Consider the following 25089-nt stretch of genomic DNA (forward strand, 5'->3'; position numbering starts at 1 on the left):
TAAACTTCCAGCATCTCTTGGACAGAAATAGGATGTCACTTCATTTACTTTGTCACTTCACTGTTTTTAAGTGACTTCTCCTAATGGATCCAAGACATCTTTCTCCTTTTTTCCTGTGGTAATGCCATACAGGTCAGTTCTGATAATCTGATGCATCAAAACTGATCTTGGTATCTTCTTTAAAAAAAAAAAAAAAAGTCACTCTTAGCAATAATTATCAGTAGCTTTTTTTTCTGAAACTAAGTGTAGATGTATGTAGTTCTACTTTAGATACCAGATTTTTGACAGTAGGTATCTAAATTCCAACAGCAATTCAGCTGTTGGGGGGGGTGAAAGTTGAATACCTGGATTGATAGGAAGATGGGCTTATCTTGAGTATTTGAGGAATGAAAGAACAGATTTGAACTATGCGGGGAACAAAAGAAAAGAACAGGTTAAATTGTCTTTTTGTAGGGCACTTTCTTTAGGCAGAAGCAAGTTACCTGCAGTATTGCTTCCAAGGCAATTAAATGGAATTCAGAGATTCATGCCATCAAAATGCCCCAAATAGGGCTTTATTGTTATAGAATCATAGAATGTTTTCATTTGGAAGAGACCCTCAAGATCATTGAGTCCAACCAAAACCTAACTCAGGCACTAACCATGTCCCGAAGAACCTCATCTAAATGCCTTTTAAACACCTGTAGGGATGATGACTTCTTCACTTCTCTGGGCAGCCTGTTCCAATGACTGACAACCCTTTCTGTGAAGAATTGCTTCCTAATATGCAATCTGGACCTTCCCTGGCACAACTTGAGACCATGTCCTCTTGTCCTATCAGTTACTACTTGGGAGAAGAGACCAACACCCTCCACACTACAACCTCCTTTCAGGTAGTTGTAGAGAGTGGTAAGGTCTCCCCTCAGCCTCCTTTTCTCCAGGGTAAACAGCCCCAGTTCCCTGAGCTGCTCCTCATCAGACTTGTGCTCCAGTCCCCTCACCAGCTTTATCACCCTTCTCTGAACTCTAAATATGTTGCAAAATATTTTCTGGGCTGGAACCTAGCAGAATTGTGATAAAAATTACTATCTTCATCTGACGTTACCAGATTTCTTAGGGTGAGAGTATGCTGACTTTGAAGTTGGTCATAGAGTTTCTGTCTAGTAAAGTGTACAGTTTTATGCCAGTGGAGATTTATGCATATGAAGTTCATAATCCATGACAGAGGCTGCTGAATATACTGTTCCCAAGTTAGTGGCCAAGAATCAGAGGTGTTCTAGGTTAGACTTCTAATCACAAGACTCAAGTAGCCATCTATTTTCTCTCAAATCTAAAAGTAGGAATCTGCGATTTTTTAAAATGGTGCTGAAGTTATATGTGTAACAAATGTGGTTGTATTTGCACAGGGGATAAATCATCACCTCTCTGGAAAGTCACAGTTATTTTGCTCACAGTAGTCTGGGAAGTTACTTGTTCTACTTGCACTGGATTTGATGCATGCATCATAGGTTTAGCCTTTAGTAGCCTGGCACAGTTTGTAGTTGTCCCAGCTGGGTTACACAATGGGGAACTTTGATCTGATACCTTCTAACACAGGTTCCTAGGGAGTGAATGCATTATTTCATTGACATGACTGAATTTCAGTTTACACAAAGCTTAACTCAGCTATGATTACTTTATCAGAAAGCTTGCTATTGTTGTTTCTACTTTTGATTGCAATCACTTCAAATTTTTCATCTCACAAAGACATTGAACTGGCTTGCTGTAGAATTACAGAGATGTTAAAAAAAATACTTAGTCTAGAAAACTTCATAAATCAAATGATGACAACAGGAAGTTTCTGAGCAGTGGTGCTGCTACAGGTGTTTACTCCTGTAGTTAGGGAACCACTTCCTGATACTTAAAAAAAAAAAAAAATCCTCCATATCTTTCACATGAAATTTGCCCTATATGCTGTTTAAACATGATATCATACAGATTCTGATAGCTTTAATTCAGGAAAGGAAAGTGACAGCTGCTTACGATGCCTCAGGACTTAATTCTGCTTCACTGCATGCCTATTAAAGCAAATTTCTCTTGCTTTCTGTATGTGTTAGCCTGAGAGAGACAGTTTCTGGAATTAAATTTCAGGGTTGGATTATACACTTTTTTAAAGGAAAATTACACTATGATGAGAAAACAGGATAGTTTTGATCCCAGGATCTTTCAAAATGTTTTCTCAAATTCTCTAATTTCAGAATCCTCCATTTGCATGTATTTTTTCAAATACTTCATATACTTACCATACTTCTTCATGTAGTTCTCTTTCGTTTATCATTTCCAAAGGAAATCAGAGCTTTATTTAAATCTCCTTTTAAGATTCTTCAGTTGATGTTTTTAGGAAACCTGTTCTTAGTGTTTAACCTCCTTTTTTTCTTTCTTAGTTTGAAGGGTGGAAAATTGCATAGTTCTGAACCACTTATAGTTACAGTGATAGCACCATTTTTTTTTTAAGAACAGCCTTCTTGATTAAAGCAAATTTCCAACTGATTTTTTGTAAAGACCCTTAAAAAGGGTCTTTAGAATTTATATCATATATGCCCTACTAATCTGCAACTCAAAGTATGTCACTGCTTTTCAGGGTATCAGTCTTTCCAAGTTGATTTTCTTTAATATGGACTGAATGTGCATTTCTACCTGTGCTCTGACATCTTGTTTCGTGTTTCCATGTGCTTGCAATATCCTTGGTTTTGTACAAAAGGTCAGGTAATTTTTTCTTATGATCACCACAGAGAAAGTCCTCTGCTCTCGACTCTCACTGCTGCCCACCAAAAGGGCTGTAGGTTTTAACTCATGGTGTGTTGCCTTTTGGGGAGGAAAGCAAGACACACTGATGGGACAGAGCACTTACATAGACAGTGAGCAGTAAATGCAGTGTTGTCTAGGATCTCAGGAGAAGACACATCTGGGGCCATACTGCTCCGTGATAAAAAGAGCAAGTGCAGAGGTAGGCTCTCCATTCAAGAGGAGTCTGTAATAAAATAGAAGATAACGGGAGGAGCCAGGCATGGAAAGAACAGTGATGCACAGCGTAGTCTAAAACCTCATATAAACTCATTTTAATTCAAACACATTGACATATGCCTTACAGGTTTCTTTTTGAAGTGGAAGTCCTACTCAACAGGGATATTTACAGTCAGAGTCAAATTTAGACAGTAGAGAACATATGCACTCCATATGCCAGGCATTCTGTATTTTCCTGTGCACCTCTATACCTCTTTCCCATTCCCATTCCCTGTGTCTTCTAACAACATGTTTGCTGTAAATGTAAAACTGGATAGTTAAATCATATCTGCGATTCAATTGTGTAATGAATATCCTGCATGTCATTTGGGCTTCCTTGCTACAGGCAACTTTTGGCAATAGTATGAAATAAACAGAGGTTTGGTCATTGTTCTGCCAAAGCAGCTGCCATAAGCTAAAAATTACTTTTAGATAATGTGCTTCTTCTGCTAATTCTTTGCAGTTTCTGCAGGGCTAAATCTTTGTTTACCTTCTGTTGTAAAAGATGAGTCATGGAGATTCTCTGATCTCCGTGCCCTAGGATGATCAACAATGACTTATCGTGTAAAGCATCCTGAGTCAGCTGATTTGAAACACTCAGTTAAAATTTTTAAGTGAGAAAACTCCTATAGTGTAGAAGCTTTCATATATCAAAGGATACGTGTTCTAAATTACAGCCCACTTTTTTCTAAGACATTAAGAACAGCAGTGTTTCACCCAGAACAGTCCATATGGAAAAGCTTTTTGATAGCAGTCCAAATCCTAATATTCCATTTAATATTACTATTTATTTCTGCTCTTGGTCCACTTTTTGCACGTACTAACACTTGCAAGCACTGAAGAGGAATATATAAATGATAAAAATCTCTCTTTAAACTGCTGGAAGATCAGCATGAACAAAATGCAAAATGGTTTCTGAAAGTGGACTCAGAAACTGAGAAATTTTTTTGTCATTTTCTTACTTGATCCTGTGTAGCATCAATAAGGTGAGTTAAAACACTTGGGAAATGCAAGCTAAAATAAAAAACTATGATAACACAAATGCTTCCAGTTTCATAACATGAACCATGAGTTGGATTCTATGAACTCACTGACAGAAAGGGATCTTCAGTTCACATAGAAGTGTTGTTTTGTAGCAAATCCGGAGTGTCAGTGTGGTTCTTGTTTTTGTTAGGAATTCCCACAGAGCTGATAGTCTGAATGACCTTCTGTCATGCAATATGGGGGAACTGAAACAAAAACTTTGGAGATGAGTGACCCCAACATGATCGAAATGTTTTTCTAGAACAGTGTTTTCCAGTTCATCTCTGATGGTTTCAACAGTTCCTGTCCTTCAAACTTCTTTAAAAAAAATCTGCAGTGATTTGTTGACTGATTCTTATTTGTTTGACCCTTGGCTGAAGCTGTAATGCTCCTTCATGTCTGTTTTTCTATATTACTTTTTCTTTCTGAATTTCAGACTTATCAACGAGTCTTTGAGGGACCAGTTACTAGTTACCATACAGAAGACTTTCACATACACTCGAACCCAGGCACAGCACCTCTTCATTATCCTCATGGAGTGCATGAAGAAGAAGGAGCTGGTATGTTCACACTTTCCTTAAAGGCAAAGAAACAGCTCAGTGATCAAGTGTTTCAGGTGCTGGTTGAAGGATTTCACAAATCTGATCATTGTGATACACACTTTGGAAGGATGTTATATCATGCTAACTTTTGTTTGCTTTAATCTGTAGTTTCTCATTTAAAGTGACAAATCTAACATATCTGTTCCGTTTGTGAATTCCTCTACATTTGCTTTGACAGGACAAAATCCAGCTAGTAGAGTATGGATTTTATTACTTTTCAGTCATCTTCAGTCTTATCATGATTAAAATCTACAGAAAATGTCATAAGGAAGATAATTGTCTGTCACTGGGATCATTTTAGAGATGCTATAGAGTTCTATATGTATCACTAGGGCTATTACTCTATTATGGAGATGTGTGGCAGCCTGTTTCCAAGGTTCCTGTTCTGCACTGGCAACACTGTACTTCTAGTCCATGTTTATACTTCCTTGAAGAACATAAGAGCTTTCAACAGTTTCTGGAAGCTCCATGAGGCTGCTTTTGCTGAAGTATCACTGAAGCAAAATCACATTGTAAAAAACTGGGGATTCAGTTCCAGAAGTTTTCATTTGTTACAAACTAACTGAATAGGCATGCTTCTAAGCTTTGCTTTGGGTTCATATCACAGCTTCCTGGAATTCCAGGCTGATGACAGTCTGCAACACTCTGCAGGGTAACACTCAAGAGGGAAGGCTGGCTCAGTTGGTTTACAGAAGTTTCATTTTCAGCAACTATGTGAGTTTTTTGTGACCTCCTCCTCTGCAGTGCTTTTTAATTTTAGTTGAAAATATGGCACAGAGTAATTAATACCACTGGAGGAGAATGGGGAAGAATGGTTAGCAAATTATTAAAAAAAAAAAAAAAAGTCTGCCCTTCTAGACCTTCTAGACAGAGCTTTGCAAATTATGTGGTTTAGCTTGTTGAAAGTGCAGTATATTGTTCGCTAATCAGCAGTTTGTGCATCCATCTAAAAGTGGTCAGCCTTCCTCAAGCATAACTAAACGTTTACATGAACCACAATCACCTGGCGTGTATAATGACAGAGAGGAGAGGATCCCACGGTTTCTCTCTGATACCTCAGTTGTGCTCAGAGTGTCAATCTTAACAGTGGTATGCTAGAAAGATTTTATGCCTCAGATGTGTTACTAGGCTAATGGTTTCTAAGTCTCCTCACCTTGTATATAAATGTTTAAAAAAGACAAAAAAGAAAAAAAAAGAAAGAAGAAAAAATTAAAAAAAAAAAAACAACACACAAACAAACAAAAAAAAACCCAACCAAACAAACCACAAACACTCATAATGATGAAGATGCCATTATCAGAGGAGATGGATGACCCTGGAGATGTGAAGTATTCCCAGGAGTAAGTGGTGGTTTCACTGGTTCTACAAAGCCTGATATTTCATATTTCCACATATGTCCCTGCTCTTGTCCTTCCTCAGGCTTGACCTTCTGATTTGTTTGTGTGGAAGGCAAAACATTGCTTGATGAACGGACTTCATCATTAGCTTGATTTCCACTCTGTCCAAAGAAACAAATAGAAGGAAGATGCAAAAGATTGTCTCAGGGAGCTCAGCAGCAGGCAAATTGATCATGACTGTTTTCCCTGAATTTACGGTCAGTGTGCCTGATTTTGTGGCTGTTGAATTCATAGGAAACAAAGTAGGAAATGCAGGAGAGGCTTGTCCTATTGCACTGTGCTGCTAAACAATTAAGTGCTAACAGGACACAGACAGGAAGGTGATCTTATAGTAAAGTACATAAATACAGATGAATCACAGATGTGGAGAGATAAAATAAAATGCAAGTTAATCTTTGGGAAGGAACAAAAAACTATCTTTGAAATAACTGCTTAGAATATGTGAAAAGATTGGCATGTCTTTTGCAAATTTGACACGTGTGGTGGCCAGGGAAAAACCATAACCATAACAAAAATTATCCTCTTCACGGAACATCAAATTTTTCAAGTTCTGGCATTCTGGGCTTCATTCTTAAAGAATGGTCTCTGAATTGTGTGCCCAGGGAGCATCGTTATTATGATGTGCAATGTTCCATTTATTTGATAAAGTGTGTGTTCATTTGTTAAATAAAGTCACAGAATCACAGAAAATCAGGGATTGCAAGGGACCTCGAAAGATCATCTAGTCCAGTCCCCCAGCCGGAGCAGGAACACTTACATGAGGTTACACAGGAAGGTGTCCAGGTGGGTTTTGAATGTCTACAGAGAAGGAGACTCCACAACCTCCCTGGGCAGCCTGTTCCAGTGCTCTGTGTTCTGTCACCCTCATTGTGAAGAAGTTTCTTCTCATATTTAATTGAAACATCTTGTGTTCCAGTTTGTACCCATTGCCCCTTGTTCTATCATTGATTGTCACCGAGAAGAGCCTGGCTCCATCTTCGTGACACTCACCCTTTACGTATTTATAAACATTAATGAGGTCACCCCTCAGTCTTCTCTTCTCCAAGCTAAAGAGACCCAGCTCCCTCAGCCTTTCCTCATCAGGGAGATGCTGCACTCCCTTAATCATCTTTGTTGCTCTGCACTGGACTCTCTCCAGCAGTTCCCTGTCCTTCTTGGACTGAGGGGTCCAGAACTGGACACAATATTCCAGATGCGGTCTCACCAGGGCAGAGTAGAGGGGAGGAGAACCTCCCTCGACCTACTAACCACCCCCATTCTAATACACCCCAGGATGCCATTGGCCTTCCTGGCCACAAGGGCACAGTGCTGGCTCATGGTCATCCTGCTGTCCACCAGGACCCCCAGGTCCCTTTCCCTTACACTGCTCTCTAACAGATGGTTCCCCAACTTAGACTGTAACCTGGACTTGTTTCTGCCCGGATGCAAGACTCTACACTTTCCCTTGTTATAATTCATTAAATTTTTCCCCGCCCTACTCTCCAGCTTGTCCTGGATGGCAGCACAGCCTTCTGGTGTGTCGGCCACTTCTCCCAGTTTTGTGTCATCAACAAACTTGCTGACAGTGTACTCTATTCCCTCATCCAAATAATTGATGAATATATTGAATAATACTGGTCCCAGTACTGACTCTTGAGGCACTCCACTAGACACAGGCCTCCAACTAGACTCTGTCCCATTGCCCACAACTCTCTGGCTTCTTTCCTTCAGCCAGTTCACAGTCAACCTCACTACCCAATCGGCCAGACCACACTTCCTCAGTTTAGATGTGAGGATGCTGTGGGAGGCTGTATCAAATGCTTTACTGAAATCCAGATAGACCACATCCACTGCTTTGCCATCATCTATACACCTCGTTATGTCCTCATAAAAGGCTAGGAGGTTGGTTACACATGACTTCCCCTTGGTGAGACCATGTTGACTGCCCCTAATGACCCTCTTATCCTTGATATGGCACCTAGGATAAGTTGTTCCATCACCTTTCTAGGGATGGAGGTGAGGTTGACCTGTTTATTGTTACCCAGGTCCTCCTTCTTGCCCTTTTTGAAGACTGGAGTGACATTTCCTCCAGTCCTCAAGCACCTCTCCCATTTCCCAGGACTTAGCAAAGATTATGGAGAGTAGCCTAGCAATAACTTAAGCCAGCTCCCTCAGCACCTGCAGGTGTATCCCATCTGGACCCATGGATTTATGGATGACCAGATTGCTTAATTGGTCCCTAACCCAGTCCTTGTCAACCAAAGCAAACTCCTCCATTGTCCCGACTTCCTCTGCGGCCTCAGGGATACAGAGCTCCTCAGGACAGCTTCCGGCAGAGTAGACAGAGGCAAAGAAGGCATTCAGTAACTCTGCCTTCTCTGTATCTTCTGTCACCAGGGCACCCACCCCATTCATCAGTGGGCCTACATTGCCTCTAGTGTTAGTTTTATCTGACATGCATTTGGAGCTCTTTCTGTTGTCCTTGACCCCTCTTGCCAGGTTTAATTCTAAGGAGGCCTTAGCTTTCCTAGTTGCCTTCCTACATCCTCTGACAACAGCCTTGTATTCTTCCCAAGTGGCCAGCCCCTCCTTCCACGATGTGTAAACTCTCCTCTTCCACTTGAGCTTACCCAGCAGTTCCCTGTTTAACCACACAGGTCTTCTAGCTCCCTTCCTTGACTTCCTACTTGTTGGGATGCTCTGGTCTTGAGCTTGGTAGAAGCAGTCCCTGAATGCTAACCAACTATCTTGGGCCGCTTTACCTTCCAGTACCCTTTCCCACAGGATTTCCCCTAGCAATTGCTTGAATAGGCCAGAGTTTGTCCTGCTGAAGTCCAGGGTTGCGATTCTGCTCGGTATTGTGTTCCTGCCACATGAGATCCTGAACTCCATCATCTCATGGTCGTTGCAGCCAAGGCAGCCCTCAACCTTTACTGCTTCAACCAGGCCCTCCTTGTTAGTGAGGATGAGGTCCAGTAAAATCTGAGTACTCAAGCTGGATGATAAACTGAGGCCAGAGTAGAGAAGAGATCTAAATCTGTTAAGTTTACAAGACAGAGTAAAATCCACTTCTCAGTTTAATGAGTAGTTTTTATTAAATCATAAACTTAGCTGTGTTGATACTGTTAACATCAGAGTTTATATTTAGGAATATATTTAGACCAAGATGCTTAATGAGGTCTATGGTATAAAATCTGTTTAAAATTCAGTAGACTACACAGGTCTGTATATATAACTGTAGATTTCAAGGACAGGAGCGTGTTTTGTATATAATTTATGGAAATTCTCTACTGTTGCATTTGCATAGAATTCTTAAAAGAAGTTTATATCACGAAATTCCAAAAATAGGAGCATGAAAGTTCCCAAAGCAAAGTGATCAGGAGACGGTATTGTAAAGTCCAGTTAGCACTTTATTTCAAAAAGCACCATGAACCTTTTTTACGTAAGTTCCCATCTCCTGCATGTAGCTAATGAAAATCTTAAACAGCCCATTTGATGATACCTTGCCTGCCATTTGTCGAGGGTTAAGATTGCGGGGTGACAATCAAACCCTGGCAGATGTATTGTTAACCTCCTCTCCCCTCCACTTCCCCCTTTTTGCCCCTCCTTCTCCTCCCTTTCCACAAAGGACAGGCGATCGGGAGGGAAAGAAGGACAGAGAGAAGGGAGTTGGAAAAATTAAAGATGTTTTACTAATGCTACTAATAAGAATAGAGAAAATAATACAAAATATACAAAACCAATCTTGAAAGTCTCAGCAACTGCAGAGCCAGCACCCAAAGTCCTGGATTAGACTCTGTAGCCAATCGGAGCTGGATTCAGTCTCTTACTAGGTCTAGGTTTGCAGGGACAACCAGCAAGGTCCTCTCCTAATGTCAGCCATGAGGAAAAAAAAGGGAAAAGGAAAAGGGCAAGAGGGGATGAGATCCTCGTGATCTCCCACTTTTATATGAAGTATTCACGTGAATGGAATGTTATACACAGTTGGTCAGTTCTTGGTCACCAGTTTCTCGTTACCCCTCTCGCGAGATGTCCATCCATGCTTATCAATAAGTTTGCATTCCATTGCTAGGTTTACCAAAACATGTGTCTGGTTCTCCAGGAAAATGCAGCTAATATGAAGGCTTTAGCTGACAGGCAAAATTCACTAAAAGAGAAACTTGTTTTTTAACAAAACCAGGACACCATTAAATTTAAAAAAAAAAAAAAAAAACCCACAAGGCAAAACATAAATTAAAAAAAAAGGGGCTGGGGGTGGAATTTAGGGAAAGAAAAAATACTTTTTTTCTTTGGACATTTACATTCTATGTCAATTAGTCCAATGCTACAATAAGATGGAATTCCATAAATTAAAAAAAAAAAAGTAGAATAAGACCATCTTCAACGGTGTTTTTTGATCTTTCATTCTACTGTGGCTACCTTGCTGTTCTCAGAATACAAAAAGCAGGTGAGCACACTGCCTGAGGACTCAGTCTCACAGAGACAATTCCCGCTGGTGCCCCAGCTCGGTGCTGGGGTCAAGTGGCAGTGAGGCAGCAAATCCCTCTGGTAGCAGGCTGGGCTAATTCGCTTCACATAGTCCCTGAAAACTCATTGTGTTGAGTTATACTTCAGAAGTCTGTTTCCAGCTGTGCAAAGGAGTATGTATTTCTGTCTCAGTAAATAAATTAGACTTATTATTTTCCTTTAAAGACAGTAATTCTGTTGTTACAGTTTTCTGACAAATACAGGCTGCTCCATTCCTTTAGGAGTATTTAGTCATTTTGCAGCTTAGACTGTCATGTTACTGAAGTGCTTTGTTCACAAATCACAATGTGAGTTTCTCAGAAGCAAGAATCTGCTTTCCAACAATCTGTGTGGGTCCATCTGTGGAGCTTCATTGGGCAGGCACTGGGAAAGGCCACTTTGGCAAGCCAGAAAGGTCCACATCCCTGAAAACAACAATATAGTTGGAGTGAGATACATTTGTCATAAAAACAGTGCTTCCAAAATAGTCCTTTGAGAGTGAATAGACCTAATCTTATATCCATTTAATAGAAAAGGGACTTGGCATGAATCAGGGTAAATCCAGTCTTAGTACCTTAGTAATCAAAAAATGGCACATTGACACCAGCAGTAAGGACAGTGTACTATCTGCTGGTTAAGTTTGTCTTTGTGTTACTACCATGACCATTTTCTGCTACATTTGTTTTCCTTGACTATTTGGAGGTTCAGTTATTACATTGTCATGGTTTAACCTGAGCTAGCAATGCAACCATGTTAGCCACCCCTTCCTCCACCTCTCTCCCCCTGCCTCCCAACAGGAGAGAGAATCAAAAGGGAAGGAAGAAACTTGGATTGAGATAAACACAGTATAATAAAATAATGAAATACTAAAACACTACTAGTAAACATATATGTGTGTGTGTATATATATATATATACACACACATATATAATAGAAATAAAAGATACTTAAGGCAATTCGTCATGAACACACTGAGCAGCCAGTCCCAGGAAAACAGTACCTGGTCCTAAAGCTGATCCCAGAGAGAGAAAAGAGGAAAAAGGCAGAAAGGCTCAGAGGCCTCTGCAAAATGGCAAAAAAAAGCAACCTGGAAGGTCCCGACTCTCCTTAAATATGAAGCATGACGCTAATGGGATGGAATACTGTCATCGATCAGTCTGGATGTCAGTCAAGCTCTGCCCCATCCATGCCCCTCTTCCTCGATGCCTCACACCTGTGGGCAGAGCACTCAGAACATCCTTGGCTCTCAGACCAGAGCAATTAAAAACTTTAACTCTGTCCCGGGGTGTTATCTCTTGTTCTCAAACTAATTCCAAATAATGAGTGTGCTAGCTATGAAAAAGAAAGGTTTCTAACTGCATGAAGAAAATTAACCCATTTTCAGTCAAACCAGCATAACATTACGCAAACTGATAGTGTCATTGCTTACCACTGCATTACAAGAGTCTGCAGAATAAAGAGCGCATGTATGGTGGGCATAGGTTTGTGTGCATCCATGAATTCCTGGAATTCATTTCCACATAGAGGCAACAGATGTTGATGTGGTGAACATAATGGCTGCTTTGAGATAGTCTGAACCTTACTTGTACTTTGTGTTGCTGGGTGTATATATATGGTAATAGGTCATTCCCGGTGACTTCATTACTAACTTGCAATTCTGGTGCTGTCAGATTAAACAAAACTGGTGTCATGCTGAAGTAGCTGGGTGCTTTGAGCTGAGATCAGAACAAGCTGCATCATGAAGGTGCTTGATACTTACTTTGTTTTTCTTTCACAGATGGATCCAAATTGTCCAGAAATGCACAGCACATGACCAGGCTGTGTTGCAAGGCTAACATACATACCCCTGTATTATTTCACTAATGAAGTGCTTAGTTTCAGCTTATTGGTTAGCTGTTGAGTGATTTAGCAGTTTCTTTTCTATTTGGACTATGAGTAAGACCATCTTCAGTGGTTTTATCTGACTGGAAAGGATGGAGCAAACCTGTCCATGTTTCTGAAACTGTTTATACTGGGAAGATCTTGACTTGATCATACACTGGCTGCAAAAAACATTGTGTTTTTTGCTGGATGTGCAGGCTTAGTGAATTTGCATGCTAATTAAACACCATCTGCAACTGTTTACTAGCATATGCACAGATATGTTCTGAATTACATATTAGCTAAATCAGATGGACTTTTAAGAATTCACCAGCATATTGTCACTTCATCTCTTTGACCTTTCCCAAAAGTTAAAAAGTTAATTCAGATCCATTTTTAAGAAGGAATTTGTTCAAAACCAAATTATTTCAGCTAAGATTTTGTAATGCTTATGGAATCTTTTTTATAGAGGAGACAGAAGAGGGCTCAGTGAATTCTCAAACAGTAAAAATCAACTGTAGTTCCTGCAGGAGTATAGTTGCTGTGAACAACATGCAATTTGGCAGTAGAGGTCTGGAGCAGGAAAGCATCAGATAACTAATGACCTGCTGGTTGCTGAAACAGCTCTTGTCCCTCCCATGGAAACAACCTGTGAGATTTCCAGAGTCAAGTGTACTGATGCTAATTAGTTTTCTGCATCCAAATGGAGTTGCCAGTCCTCTTCTGCAGTGACTGTAGCAACTCTCCAAGTTTTGATGAAGGTTAAACGTCCTTTCCAGTCAGTGCATATCAGTAGGATTAATCTAATACTTAGGCCCTACCTCTGTAATAAGTGTTAATATGATGATTACAAGGTAGTTTTAAATTATGCAAACCTCATTTGCTTTCTTTTTACTAAAGAGATAAAACCGTGTTTTTTTTTTTTTTTGCAGCTGCAAATAAGTCATATGGTGTTAGGGACTGGTATTTCACTACCTGAACAGTCATAAGCTACCAATTACCATGGAAGCCAAATTTTTAGAGTAATTCCTGTTAAATTATTTTCTGTGCACCTAGATGGCTTTTCAATTACAGAACTGATGCCTTTCTTATTAGCACTGATTCTTTTGTTTGTTTCCTGCTTCTTACCAGACAGTAAGTCTATTGCCATTTACGGCATCAAAGAAAAATGTAAAGTGTTGCAGTACTGCCACACAGAAGGACATGTAAAATGGAAAATTTACAACTAATATTCAAACCTCTCCTCTCATGTGTGCTCTCTCTTATTTCCTTATTTGGAATTCTCTTTCTTACTCCTCAGAACAGCAGACCACTTAATTTAGGTTTTCCCTAAACATAATCCTCTCTAATATTTCTATTCCTGAATTTCTTCTTATTTGACCATCCCCTTTCTTCTGCAGTATTATCCATGGACCCACCTGCTCACTTTGATCTTTGTTATGCCTCGACATCAAGAAGCTTTTCCCTGGGTTAAGCAGGATTATTCATTGCAATAAAAAAGAAAGTGCTTTCCCCTCTTATCTGAGCTATTTGAGGCTGTGCATAACTGTTGTCCTTTAATGGTTTTATCAGGCTCTCATTTTTCTTTTCAGGGTAATTTTCCTCTGAAATATTCAGGTAGGCCTAGCTAAATTATAAATGTCAACAGGCATTCTGGAAGGAATTGCCTGTTTTGCTGAACTGTGCTCTCAAATAAAAGAGTTTCAGGCTGTATTTGCAATTGCACCTGCTTTTTTTGTAGAAAAGAGAGCTTTTTTCATGACTTATATAACCAAGATGCATACAAACAATTTGTGTGTTTGTCAGAGTTTGAAGACATTTAAACATTTTCTGGAAATAGCAGAAAAAAATATCACTTTGCATGAATTTTAAATCACCTTATGTTTTCTCCTCATGTCATAGTGAAATGATCGTAAGAAACAACTCCACCTCTAAAAGCACGAATAATTTGCAACATTCTTGAGATGCTATGAATACAGCATGTAAGAGAGCATTCTCGGCTGCCTTCTCTTTTCTCACCACTGCTACCCTGTTTTTTTCTTCTATCTTCAGCTATCCATTGCCTAGTCAGCAGGCACTGTCATTTTGAGATGTAGAGAATGATTTTTCTTCCTTATCTCTCATCTTTTTCATGACAGAGGATAAAATGCCTTTCTGTGCAGATGTGCACTGCATTCTCCCTGCTGATTCAGTGATGATTCCTCTCTCTCCAAACAAATACAAGCTAAAAATCTGAGTGTATTTCAGCTCACTTTTCATATTCCAAAGTAGCTGACGTTGACCCTACTGTAAAAAAATGTCCACATGTAATAGGATATTTTAGAAATAATAAGTACACCCTGGTGCTGCATAGCAGCAACTGATTCCTGGGCCCTTATACTGGCCTTGAACAGAAGAAGCTTTTCCATCTCTGTGGACTTTTCAGAATAAGTCCTAGAAAAAAAATGGTGCGGTGGGAGGGAAGGACTCACGTTTCGGTAAAAAAAGGCATTAAAAGAGGAACCAAATGTGCTGGTAGTTGAAAATAATTTTTTAATCTCCTGTGATTAATATCACCAGACACCTTCTCAAACTATTTCAAAATAGTTTTTTACATTAATTGCCTTTCTATGACATGGCGAATTTGCAGTTAGTGATGACTATGGCTGATGACTTTGCCTGTTGCTCTTTCTAGGGACAAAATTGACTTTGTTTGTGCAGAGTACAAAACTGTTCACAGTGTAGCAGTTCATACTGATTAATATTTATCAATTATATATCCAGCTAGACCTGAATACAGAAAATTGAAACACAACTATCCTGGCTTAGAGAGGACTTTATAATGCAAAATAAACAAATCTTTGTGTCAAGGAATGACTTGCTCATCAGGGCACTAGAACTGCTTCTGCCTGCCCCTCTACATATGGTGGGTTTGCTTCACCCAGATTAGTTAGGGACAGAAACATGAACAGTTATTCAGGAACTGGCTGGACAAACAAGTTGTAAGAATTCAGAAATTTTACCATCAGAACCTATTACAGCCTGATCCTTGACCTTATCTCATGGCTCCTGCCACTTCAGGCGTTGTGTCATATATGACTTCATCTGCTTTCTGTTTGACCATACCTTTCCTCCTCAGCATCTATTTAACTATCCTCTTCTTAGCTGGTCCTTTGATTTGGCAGCTGCCATTGAGGAGACCATGTATACACATCTGCATATGGACAGCTGTGATTCATATATCTAACGCAACCCTGCATTTACATGCACACAGAATCTGAGAAATCCTAGTATCTGTGTCTCTCGGTGTGTGAATGATTTTTGAAAGTATGCTTGGTATTCACTGTGCTCAGGTAAGGGGATATTACCTAATTTTGCCTATAGAAGAGCAATGCAGTGTTGGTATGAAGGCAGCAGAACGAGAGAATGCTTTATATTAGGTTAAAGTGACCCTGCTGAGCCAGAAACTGTGTAGAGGAAAGGGAAAGAAAAAGTAATCTGTCAAACAAAAATGCAGCTGGTACTAAACAGAAAGCAGAGCTGTTTTAAAATGAGTTCGCTTGATAGACTCTAAAGTCAGATAGATAATCTCTTCCCCCTGCTCCCTCCCCACCCTGCCTCCCACCTTGCTTTCTATCCTGCTGCTTTTTGTTTTTCCCCTTCTCTTTCGTTTTTTATTTGCTTTCTACCTGCCCTGCCTGAAAATTAGGTTTCTACCCTGCTGGACTGTAATTATTGCTGGCAAGTATCACAGTGTGCTGTAATCATTGTGCCTGCAGAGGAGGTCTGTTTTGGCTCAGTGATTTCCTAGCACATTTTCCTAGGAAGAATTAGGACACAGCTATGTTTTTTTTTTTCCCTGGAAGTTAATCCTGTTCACATTAGCATACTTCAGTCAAATCTGCAGCGAGGTGGAGAGAAGGCCTTTCCAGTTTTGTGTTCTTTTTTGTTTGCTTTTTGGTTGGTTGGTAGGGCAGATGGGCGGGCGGGTGGAGAATCCTGCTTTTATAGGCAAACCTCAGACATTTCACTCAGGCAGGTTTTGTGGAGGCAAATGAGAGGCAGTCTTGTGACACAAGGGTTTGACTGGAGTGTCCCAACCACCTCTTCCTGATATGAGCCTCACAGAGCTGGTGGTCCTCAGCCAACAGCCCCAAGAACTGGAACTAGCTGCTATCTACTGTACTTTGCAAGTAGACCACTATAGGCATATCAAAAGAAATCCTGACATTAGAGTCACAGTTAGCAAGAATCTGGGTGCCTATTAACTGTGCTTTTGCGGCTTGTTGGTGCAACCTTTGCTGGTGCCTCAGAGGCATTTTGCTTGTCTGTTTCTGGTGTGATTTCTTCTGGAGATTTAACTCTTTCTTCAGTGTGATGCAATACAGTTTTGTGTTTGTAAGGGATGTTAACATCAGCTTCTCTTATATTTGTAAAGAGGAGAATAAAAATGTATTTAAAAAAAAAGAGATTGCTATTGAAAGCCACAGTTGTTCACTGAGATGCCTCAGGCATTTACCTGAAAAAGTCATTTCAAACCAATAAATAGTGTGAACACTGAGGAAAGAAAGGAGAAAATAAAGATAAGGCCAACCCCAAAATATCCAAGGTAGAGGTAGAGGAACAAAAAAACCCCTATTATTTTAAAATAATTGTGTTTAACTTCAACAATTGAAATTACCAGCTACATGGAAGTAATAATGTGGCCTAAATCCCTGGGAGAAAAAAGAGTACTTGATTTTGGGATTTGTTTCTTCTTTGAACATAAATTGGTTTTCCACTCAAAAGAAATAGCTGTGTATGGTAAATGGTAGTTTTGCTCTCTAACACAATTTCATTATGCTCAGGAAAATAGAAAACCATTTATAGATATAGTTTGAATCAGATCAGCATAAAGAAAATTTCTCAGTTTAAACTGATCTCATTTTCACAGCAATGCAAAAGAATGGCTAGTGGTAGTCTGACTAACACTGCAACTCTTACCTTTGTTTTCTTTTGGCAGGGTAAGCAAGTCTCGAGCATGTATTACTTTTTAACGTCAACTTCGTGGGGGTTATTTTGTTTTATAATTAAATGTCCTGGATTACACAGACACACCTTACTAGGTCATTTTTCCTCTCATTTTTTCACTGAAGTTGTACAGAGGCTAGGATGGAACAATAGGCTTAAACGGGATTACAGCAGGTCTTTTTAAAGGTGAATGGCTCTTAGGCACTGTCTCTTCATTTAAAGAAGAAAAGTTTTCTTTATTTTCTTAGTAATGAGTTATTAAGTGGGTTTCTAAGTCTTTATTTACTGCTATTTTTGAATCTCAGTGGCAGACATTCATCCAGCTAGAGGTAGCTGGGAATAGAGTTTACTGATCCAGGTTTTTTTTTTTTTAGCACGGTAGTGTTATATACATTGGTGCAGTAACATTCATAGCCCATTTTAACAGGGCTCTAGTCAATGTCCTGTTTTATTAGCACTGATGTGTTGTTTCTCAGTTCTTCACAGTGATTTACCCACCAGAGTACCTGTAAATGGCAAATAGCAAGATGTCAGATACGTGAAAGAACTTGCATCTAGATGACTATATTGCAAACATAAAATTCTTACCTGTTAATTGGGATAAAAGAAATCACCAGAACAACAGGTCTCCAGAAAGATAGACCCAAGATAGTTCTTTTGAGACCTAGAGATATTGAACAATTCTAAGTGTGAAGTCCACACAAATACTTCAGAGTATGTCCCTATTTCCTCCTGTCTCTGACTGCAAATCCTAAAGGATGCTGGAAAAACTACAAAGACTGTATAAGAAAAGAAGTAAATCCATGTTTTAGGAACAATTGCTGTCTGCTTATAACTGTACTCATAAAATGCAGAGAGAAAATTCATGCTTTCTTTCTGGAAAGGTCAAGAGTGCTTAGCACAAGACAGGAGGATCTCATCCAACAACAAATTGTATGTTTTTCTGCCCCTCTCAGTGTTTTACAAAGCCCATTTATTTCTCTTTTTATCCACATTTAAATGTGATGGAAACGAACAAACAAACAAACAAACAAAGGGACAGCCTCTCTGGATGCATTTTGAGTAGAAGTTGTGAGAAAAGGCAGGGGGGATGTGCAGCCTTCTTCATTAATGAGTCATGCAAGCATGACAGCAGCCCAACATAAAGCTGCATTGGATAAGCAATACAGGTCTACTCAAGATGTTTGGGATTCCTCACAGACTGCTAGTCATTGACTCAGAACGCAGCACTGATATTCTTTCAGTCCCACTACCTTTTGTCTGGGTCATAAATAGCTATGGGATAAGAAGAAAAACTATAGCTATGTGGTTTGATAATGATCTGGTTTTGATAGGTAAAGTAGAGTTATGATGAGACAAACGGTTCAGCAGCCAGCATGCTGAAGCTGTAAGCCTCATCTTCCAAAATTCATTCTGCAGAGCCCTAAGTGCTGAAATACTTTCCTTTAGCCATTTAAACGCAAGTGACACTATATTCAAATACTTCTGACATCCAACAGTGAAAGCAAGCAACAACTCTAGCAAAGATACAAGGTGAATGAGTTACACCTGAAGTATGCTGCAGATGAGGACTAAGAGTTTATCAACAGAGATAAAGATTTTATCCACAGTGTGACAAAGTCAGCTTCTTGCCTAATTATACTGCAGTCCTATTTTAAACCCTCCACCTTGTGAATGAATAAAAACATTAGTCAAGCTTTAGTGCACTAGCAAAAAGAAGAAATTATTGATCTTCCCAAAACCATGGGAAACTAAGACAGGGCAAAGACCTACCTGTGAGGTCCATATTTATGAAAAGCTGTTTCGCTGGGCTGGGAGGCAACAGTTCAAAGGATTATGAGCTGTGAAAAGTTTATCAAAAAAACTGCATAAGAGTGGTAAGTTGTGCAGGTTGTCCAAAATAATTTTTGGGACCCGTCAAAGGAGGGTGATGCAGGAGAGGAGTCACAGATCACACAGACAAATCTGGTCTACTAGTTAGTTTACTAAGTTCTAACCATAAAATTTAGGTATGGAGAACATTTAACAAGTACAGGTGGACTGACAGTCTATATTCTACTATTTACTGTACTTAAAGTTAGTATGGGATATAAAGATTATCATGGAAGCTTACTATGTGTATCTTAGATGTTACATGCATGCAAGAAATGTCGCTTACCAAGCCATTGGTGTCTGGTGTCAGGTAAGAGATCCCTCAGCCTCAAACAGGTACCTTGAGAGCGGTTCCTACTCAAGGGGAGGTCACCGCCACACAGCTAGCTGCCATGGAGGGAGAGCTCAAGGGCCCCAATGGCTGCAGATAATTTGTAGTGTATTTGTAGTCAGACATTCTGCTGTGTTAATGCAGTTTTGGCTGCATATCAGCCCAGTCTTCAGCCAAACCGCTTTTTGGAGTTTGATGCTGAGTTCTCACTGATAGCCTCACTCAACAGGATTAGCTTTGGTTAGGCTAACTTGCTGATCATCTGCCTGGACCAAAGTTCAGTGAATTCAAACAGCAGGAGTGCATCCGCCACCGAGAGGAAGCAGCTATAGATAGATACAGTTAACCTAAATGATAGGGAGAGGCTAAACATCTCTGTTTACATTCCTGGAAGATTTTTTGCATTCAGAACAGGCGAGTGTCCACATTATCAGATGAGTCTTTAAGTTACTAAACTCACAGCATTTTAAAACCAAGTATCATAGTATTTTGCGTTGGTTTTCTCTAAAATTCTAGTTCAGTCTTGGGCATGACTCCCAACATTATAATAATAGTGATATGAGTGTGAGCACTCTTTCGTTTTCCATCTTTTTTCCTAATTATTTATCTCATTTTTCTTTATTTTACTTCTTGAATCATGTCACACCTCTTAAAATATCAATAAAGTAACAGTTACTGTGGAAAGACAGCCTTTTAATTCTAATGTAACTAAATTACAGTTAGGTTTTATTTTTAATACAGCAGCAATTTGTTCTGCTGAAATGGGTTTATTTTTCTGAGGCATGCAAGGAAGCAAGATGAAAAATAAGTTGGAAATTGAGAAGCATATGTGATCTAATACATGCAAAGTTCTTCCTTTACTTTTCCTGTGGTGATATGCTGTTCGATGCTTGCAATTTACATGATGGCTTTTAATTAAGCTGGGAGTTCACTGAGCATGTTCCCAGCATTAGCTGATCTGCTTGCCAGGCTCTTGGACTTCCATTCAGTGCTACTGGAGGCCTGTTGCTGCAAAAAGTGTGTAGGAAATTGCAAAACATTGTGGGATGCTATGGTCACACTGTTACATGTCCACACTGTATTCACCCACTTATTGTCAGCACCTGCCAGAACTGCCTGTGAGAAGGGAGATGTTCCTCTTCCCTGCTGGGTGAGGGAGGGAGGCTTTCTCTTCCTTCTGCCTTCTGACTCGCTTCCCTGGCTGCTACACTCTGTGGCACAGTTTGTTATCTGTGCATGGGAAGTACATCTTGAGCACATACAGTAGAGGGGCTGATCTCATCAGCTCTCATTTTTATTGTGGTTTGAGATGAGACATACACAGATATGTGTATTTCTACCCACAGTACCTGTGCCCTACACATCAGAGGAGCAGACTGCCTGCACTGCAGGGAGAGCTTCCTTGACAGCCATTGAGGTCACAAGAAAAACATTAGGAAAAACATTAGGAAGCATTTTTTTATCCACAGGGTAGTAAAACCTTGGAATAAGCTTCCTAAAGAGGTGGTCAATGCCCCAAGCTTGTCAGTGTTTAAGAGGCGTTTGGACAACGCCCTTAACAATATGCTTTAACTTTTGGTCAGTCCTGAATTAGTCAGACAGTTGGACTACATGATTGTTGTAGGTCCTTTCCAACTGCAATATTCTAGTCTAGTCTAGTCTAGTCTAGTCTAGTCTATTGCTGTATGGGGATAGACACCAAGTGGTTTTCTGGAAACACCTGTAGTCTCCAGGGGGAGAAAAGCAATACGTCATATAAGTATTATTTACAGTATTTATGCTTTGTTTCTTGAATTCTTTGAAGGGTCAAACTAAGTCTAATTGGAAAACAGTCTACTTTGACTGGGGAGGACACCTAACATAAATGCTTTCTCATATTAATTGTTTTGAGCATTGTCTAAATGAATTGACTAATTGAGCTAAGTTGATTTCTTATTACTTCATCCATTTTCGCTTTTCAGTCTCTAACATGCTCTCCTACAGTCACTGGTGTCAAAGTTTCTTACCTCCCTTTGAACCCTCTGGAGCTCTGAGATCAATTGAAGGTACAATAGGTGCTACAGGAGGGCTACACTGGATTTCTTGGGATACACTCTGCAGCGCTGTTAGCCAGCCAGCTAAAGCTGGTCACCAAAATCTTGTCTTTGCCTTGAACACTTATATATCTTCTTTCCCCCTTACGGTACACTGTTCTTTATGCCCTGATGTTTGCTGACCTCTGTCCCTGATACTGCTGCAATTCAAAGGTGCTGTATGAGTAGGAGTCTAGGAGTGTGGGTACCACATATGCTGCTGAATATGAATGTAAAATATGTTTACACAATTCCTAATTAAAGGTATCACTTAAAAAAAAAAAAAAAGCAGTCTGTGCCGGCAAAAGGAAAAAGAAAAACAGATAACAGGTATTCAGATCAAAATTATGACATAGGTTTCATTAGTAAAGAAAAGGGAATAACAAAAAGCTGCAGCCTCAGTAGCTTCACAAGAAGCAGAGTTTCAAGAGCAGCTATTGCTATGGCAACAAAGGGAGCAAGGGGATTTACACTTCTATATGTTTCAGTGCAGTCTTAACCAAGAGTGAAACTGGCTTGAAAGAACAGCCCTACTGTATTAATTCTTATTCTTTATGGATTGTGTATCTCACATCACTGCCTCAAATCTTGTATCTTTAGAGTGCTAGGTCACTGACCACACATGGCTAAAGATATTTCTGGACCGGTTAGAAGCCTAATCCTGAGTTTATTTATATAACTTTCTGCTATATATAAAATAATGAATTTGAATAGGTTGCTAATTTTGATTGAAAATATTTATTCAGTGCTGTATGCCATAATCTATGTCCACAACCAATAATATACCTAATTCCTCCTAGCAGTGTATTGTGAACACTAAATCTAATGTTTCACTAGCACAAGAACATTCCTTCATCTCTAATTTCACCTCGTAAGTACCGCTGAAGACTTTTCTTCCATATGTTCATTAATACAATATCTATCTTTAGCAAAATTTATATCTCAAAAAATACTGTGTGCTAATCCTACCTAATAAGCTTCTCATAAAATGTGTAAAGAAAGATCATCTTGCAGACATCAGGACATTTTGAGATACAAATGATGCTGCTCTGATTGAATTTCTTTTTTAAAAAATAACTCTGTTTTCAATAATGGTATTTTCTTTTAATTTTTCAGATCACAGTATTTCGCATGGGATCAGAAGGACACCAGGATATTGATTTAGCTATCCTGACAGCGTTACTAAAAGGTAATGAAGTTTCACACCACAGTGAGTCTGTATCAATCCAAATGGATTAACTCTGCATCTCTGCTATGCTGAAACCTGCATTTATTGACAATATCTACTGTATCAAGATGGTAAATTTATAGCGTAAAATTGAAGTATACTTTTTGGTCTAACTGCTTTATACAAATCCAGCTCTTTCTTTAATGTTTCAGTAGCTACTGGTTTGCCTCTCTGAATTTTTAGAATCACTAATATGTCACGAGAAACATCAGTGATGACCCCCCACCAGTTACTTGAGAAAATTAATACTGAGCCAGCGAACTTCTCAGATTTAAGATTGCCTTAGTGGCTGGTAGGACATCCAGAAGGAGGTTATCTCCTGTTAGATAAAACTGGCACTATTGTTGAAGTGAAATATTTTTCCTAGGAAAGTCTGGGAACTGTGTGGGATTCCTTCCAGCCTGGCAGAGCTAAGAAGGCAGCTGTCGGGGTGGTAGAGGTTTTAATCTTAAACTTCACAGGTCACTAAATCTTTCTAAGCCATTAAGTGTTACACTTGCGCTCTTAAAAGATTGTTTTACAATATGTCTGCTGTTGCTACAGTTCATTACAAACCCTTGTCCTGCAGACATGCCATTTGGCTTGGCTCCCTTTAAAATATTATATTATCAGGTATTTTAATACTTGCTTGCAAATATGGAAACGTGAGACTTTAAAGACACTGAAGCACATGTACTTACCCGATGAAGGATTACACACCTAAGCAATGGCTGGGCATTTCTAGCCCTCCATTTATATGGTACTTCCCCCAAACAGGATTTTCACAAAGATTGTCAATAACCATGGTCATCTTCTTGCTGTCTGGTCTGTTTTGTGTTGCGTGCTACAGGCAGGCACTGGCCACAGCAAAAGTGTGATTGCAAGCTGATGGGTACCAGCCAAGGAAGTGAGCTATAATTACTAATATTTTGCTCCAGTAGCTTTTGTTTCTTTAAGCTTTTCTAGTATTACTTTCTCCACTTCTTCTGCTCATTTCAATCAAGATACCAGTTGTTTGTCCTGAAGGTAACGTGACCATTTTGCTGCTACCCTGAAGTAACAAGTTTTAACCATCTGCATAATTAAATCTCAAGGCATTTTGGATATCTTCACACAGAAACAGTATAAAAAAAAGTTGAATAAAGGAAAAACACATTAATTCAAAGCAAGGAACTAGAATTGCATCCATCACCAAATTCCTCTTTTCTATCCTTGGGAAATATTTTAATTGCAGATTTCATTTTTATCTTAAATATGACTGGATCCTTCATTATCCTCAGCGTAAAGTGTATTCTCTTCACATTTGTTCTTAAGGCAATCACTGAAACTATTACTCTTTATCTCTACTAGTAAGATACAGATTGTCTTAAAGTTGTGGTTCCACTCTAGGTATATTTGCAAGGTCTGAATCCAAACATAGACCCCTGGAATCTTTTACCACCTTGAAAGCTGCCTCTTGGAAGCTGAAGAAAATAAATCATAGGCCTGGGAGGGATTGCTTTCTGTTTGAAAATTTCTTTTGCAGTATTGACGTGAGCAGCTGCACTATGGTTGCAGTCTGGATATATGAGTAGTCCTCTCTGATCTGGAATATCCATTTTGCAAGTACCTGAATGGTCCTGTCATCTCCTTAGTAAAATAAAATTACCTTCCCTTTTACTAATAGTAGTGCAAGACATCATAGTGAACTTCTGTTAGCTCAGAAGGTGCCTGGATCTGTGTAAGTAATTTTAACATCCCCTTTCATGCTTGACAATCCTGATTTTGTAGTCTGCTCGTTGAAGCAGAACTTGTGTCTTGCTCAAGAGCCAGGGGAACTTAAACTTATACCTCATTTTCCCTGTTTTTCAGCACATTCTGATAATGAGGGTACTCAATTAAGATTAGATTAACAAAATGCCTCTTGTTAGTCTGAGCTTTCTGATCACAGGGATTGAAAGTCCATATAACTTTTTAATCAATGTGTGTGAAGATGAGATCTCTTGTCTCAGGCAAGTCAGTCCTTACTTACACCATGTCTTTGTAAAAAGGTTCTGGCATGCCCCAAAAGAAATACTATCTTTCTGTAAACATACCCCATCAGACTGATGTTGAGTTTTTCATCAAATGAAGAAATCTAAAGTAACAATGCTGAACCACTTGTCTACTGATTTACTGGTAAGCAACTTTGAAGACTGGGTCTGAATTATCTTGAAATTTGTAAATTTAGATTCAGGAATTAATCTCTTT

The 25089-nt window shown here is 39.4% G+C and overlaps 1 protein-coding gene across 3 annotated transcripts in view; it reads left to right on the forward strand.

Annotated features, from left to right (window-relative positions):
- Window positions 1-25089, forward strand: part of TRPM3 (transient receptor potential cation channel subfamily M member 3) — a 275279-nt gene that overhangs the window by 178017 nt on the left and 72173 nt on the right. For all 3 annotated transcript variants that reach the window (XM_071802596.1, XM_071802598.1, XM_071802597.1), the window contains exons 8-9: window positions 4481-4604; window positions 22770-22842. In XM_071802596.1, coding sequence (XP_071658697.1) covers window positions 4481-4604; window positions 22770-22842 — 197 coding nt within the window. The remainder of the gene's footprint in view (window positions 1-4480; window positions 4605-22769; window positions 22843-25089) is intronic.

Source organism: Patagioenas fasciata, chromosome Z (genome assembly GCF_037038585.1).
Source record: "Patagioenas fasciata isolate bPatFas1 chromosome Z, bPatFas1.hap1, whole genome shotgun sequence".
Taxonomy (NCBI): Eukaryota; Metazoa; Chordata; class Aves; order Columbiformes; family Columbidae; genus Patagioenas; species Patagioenas fasciata.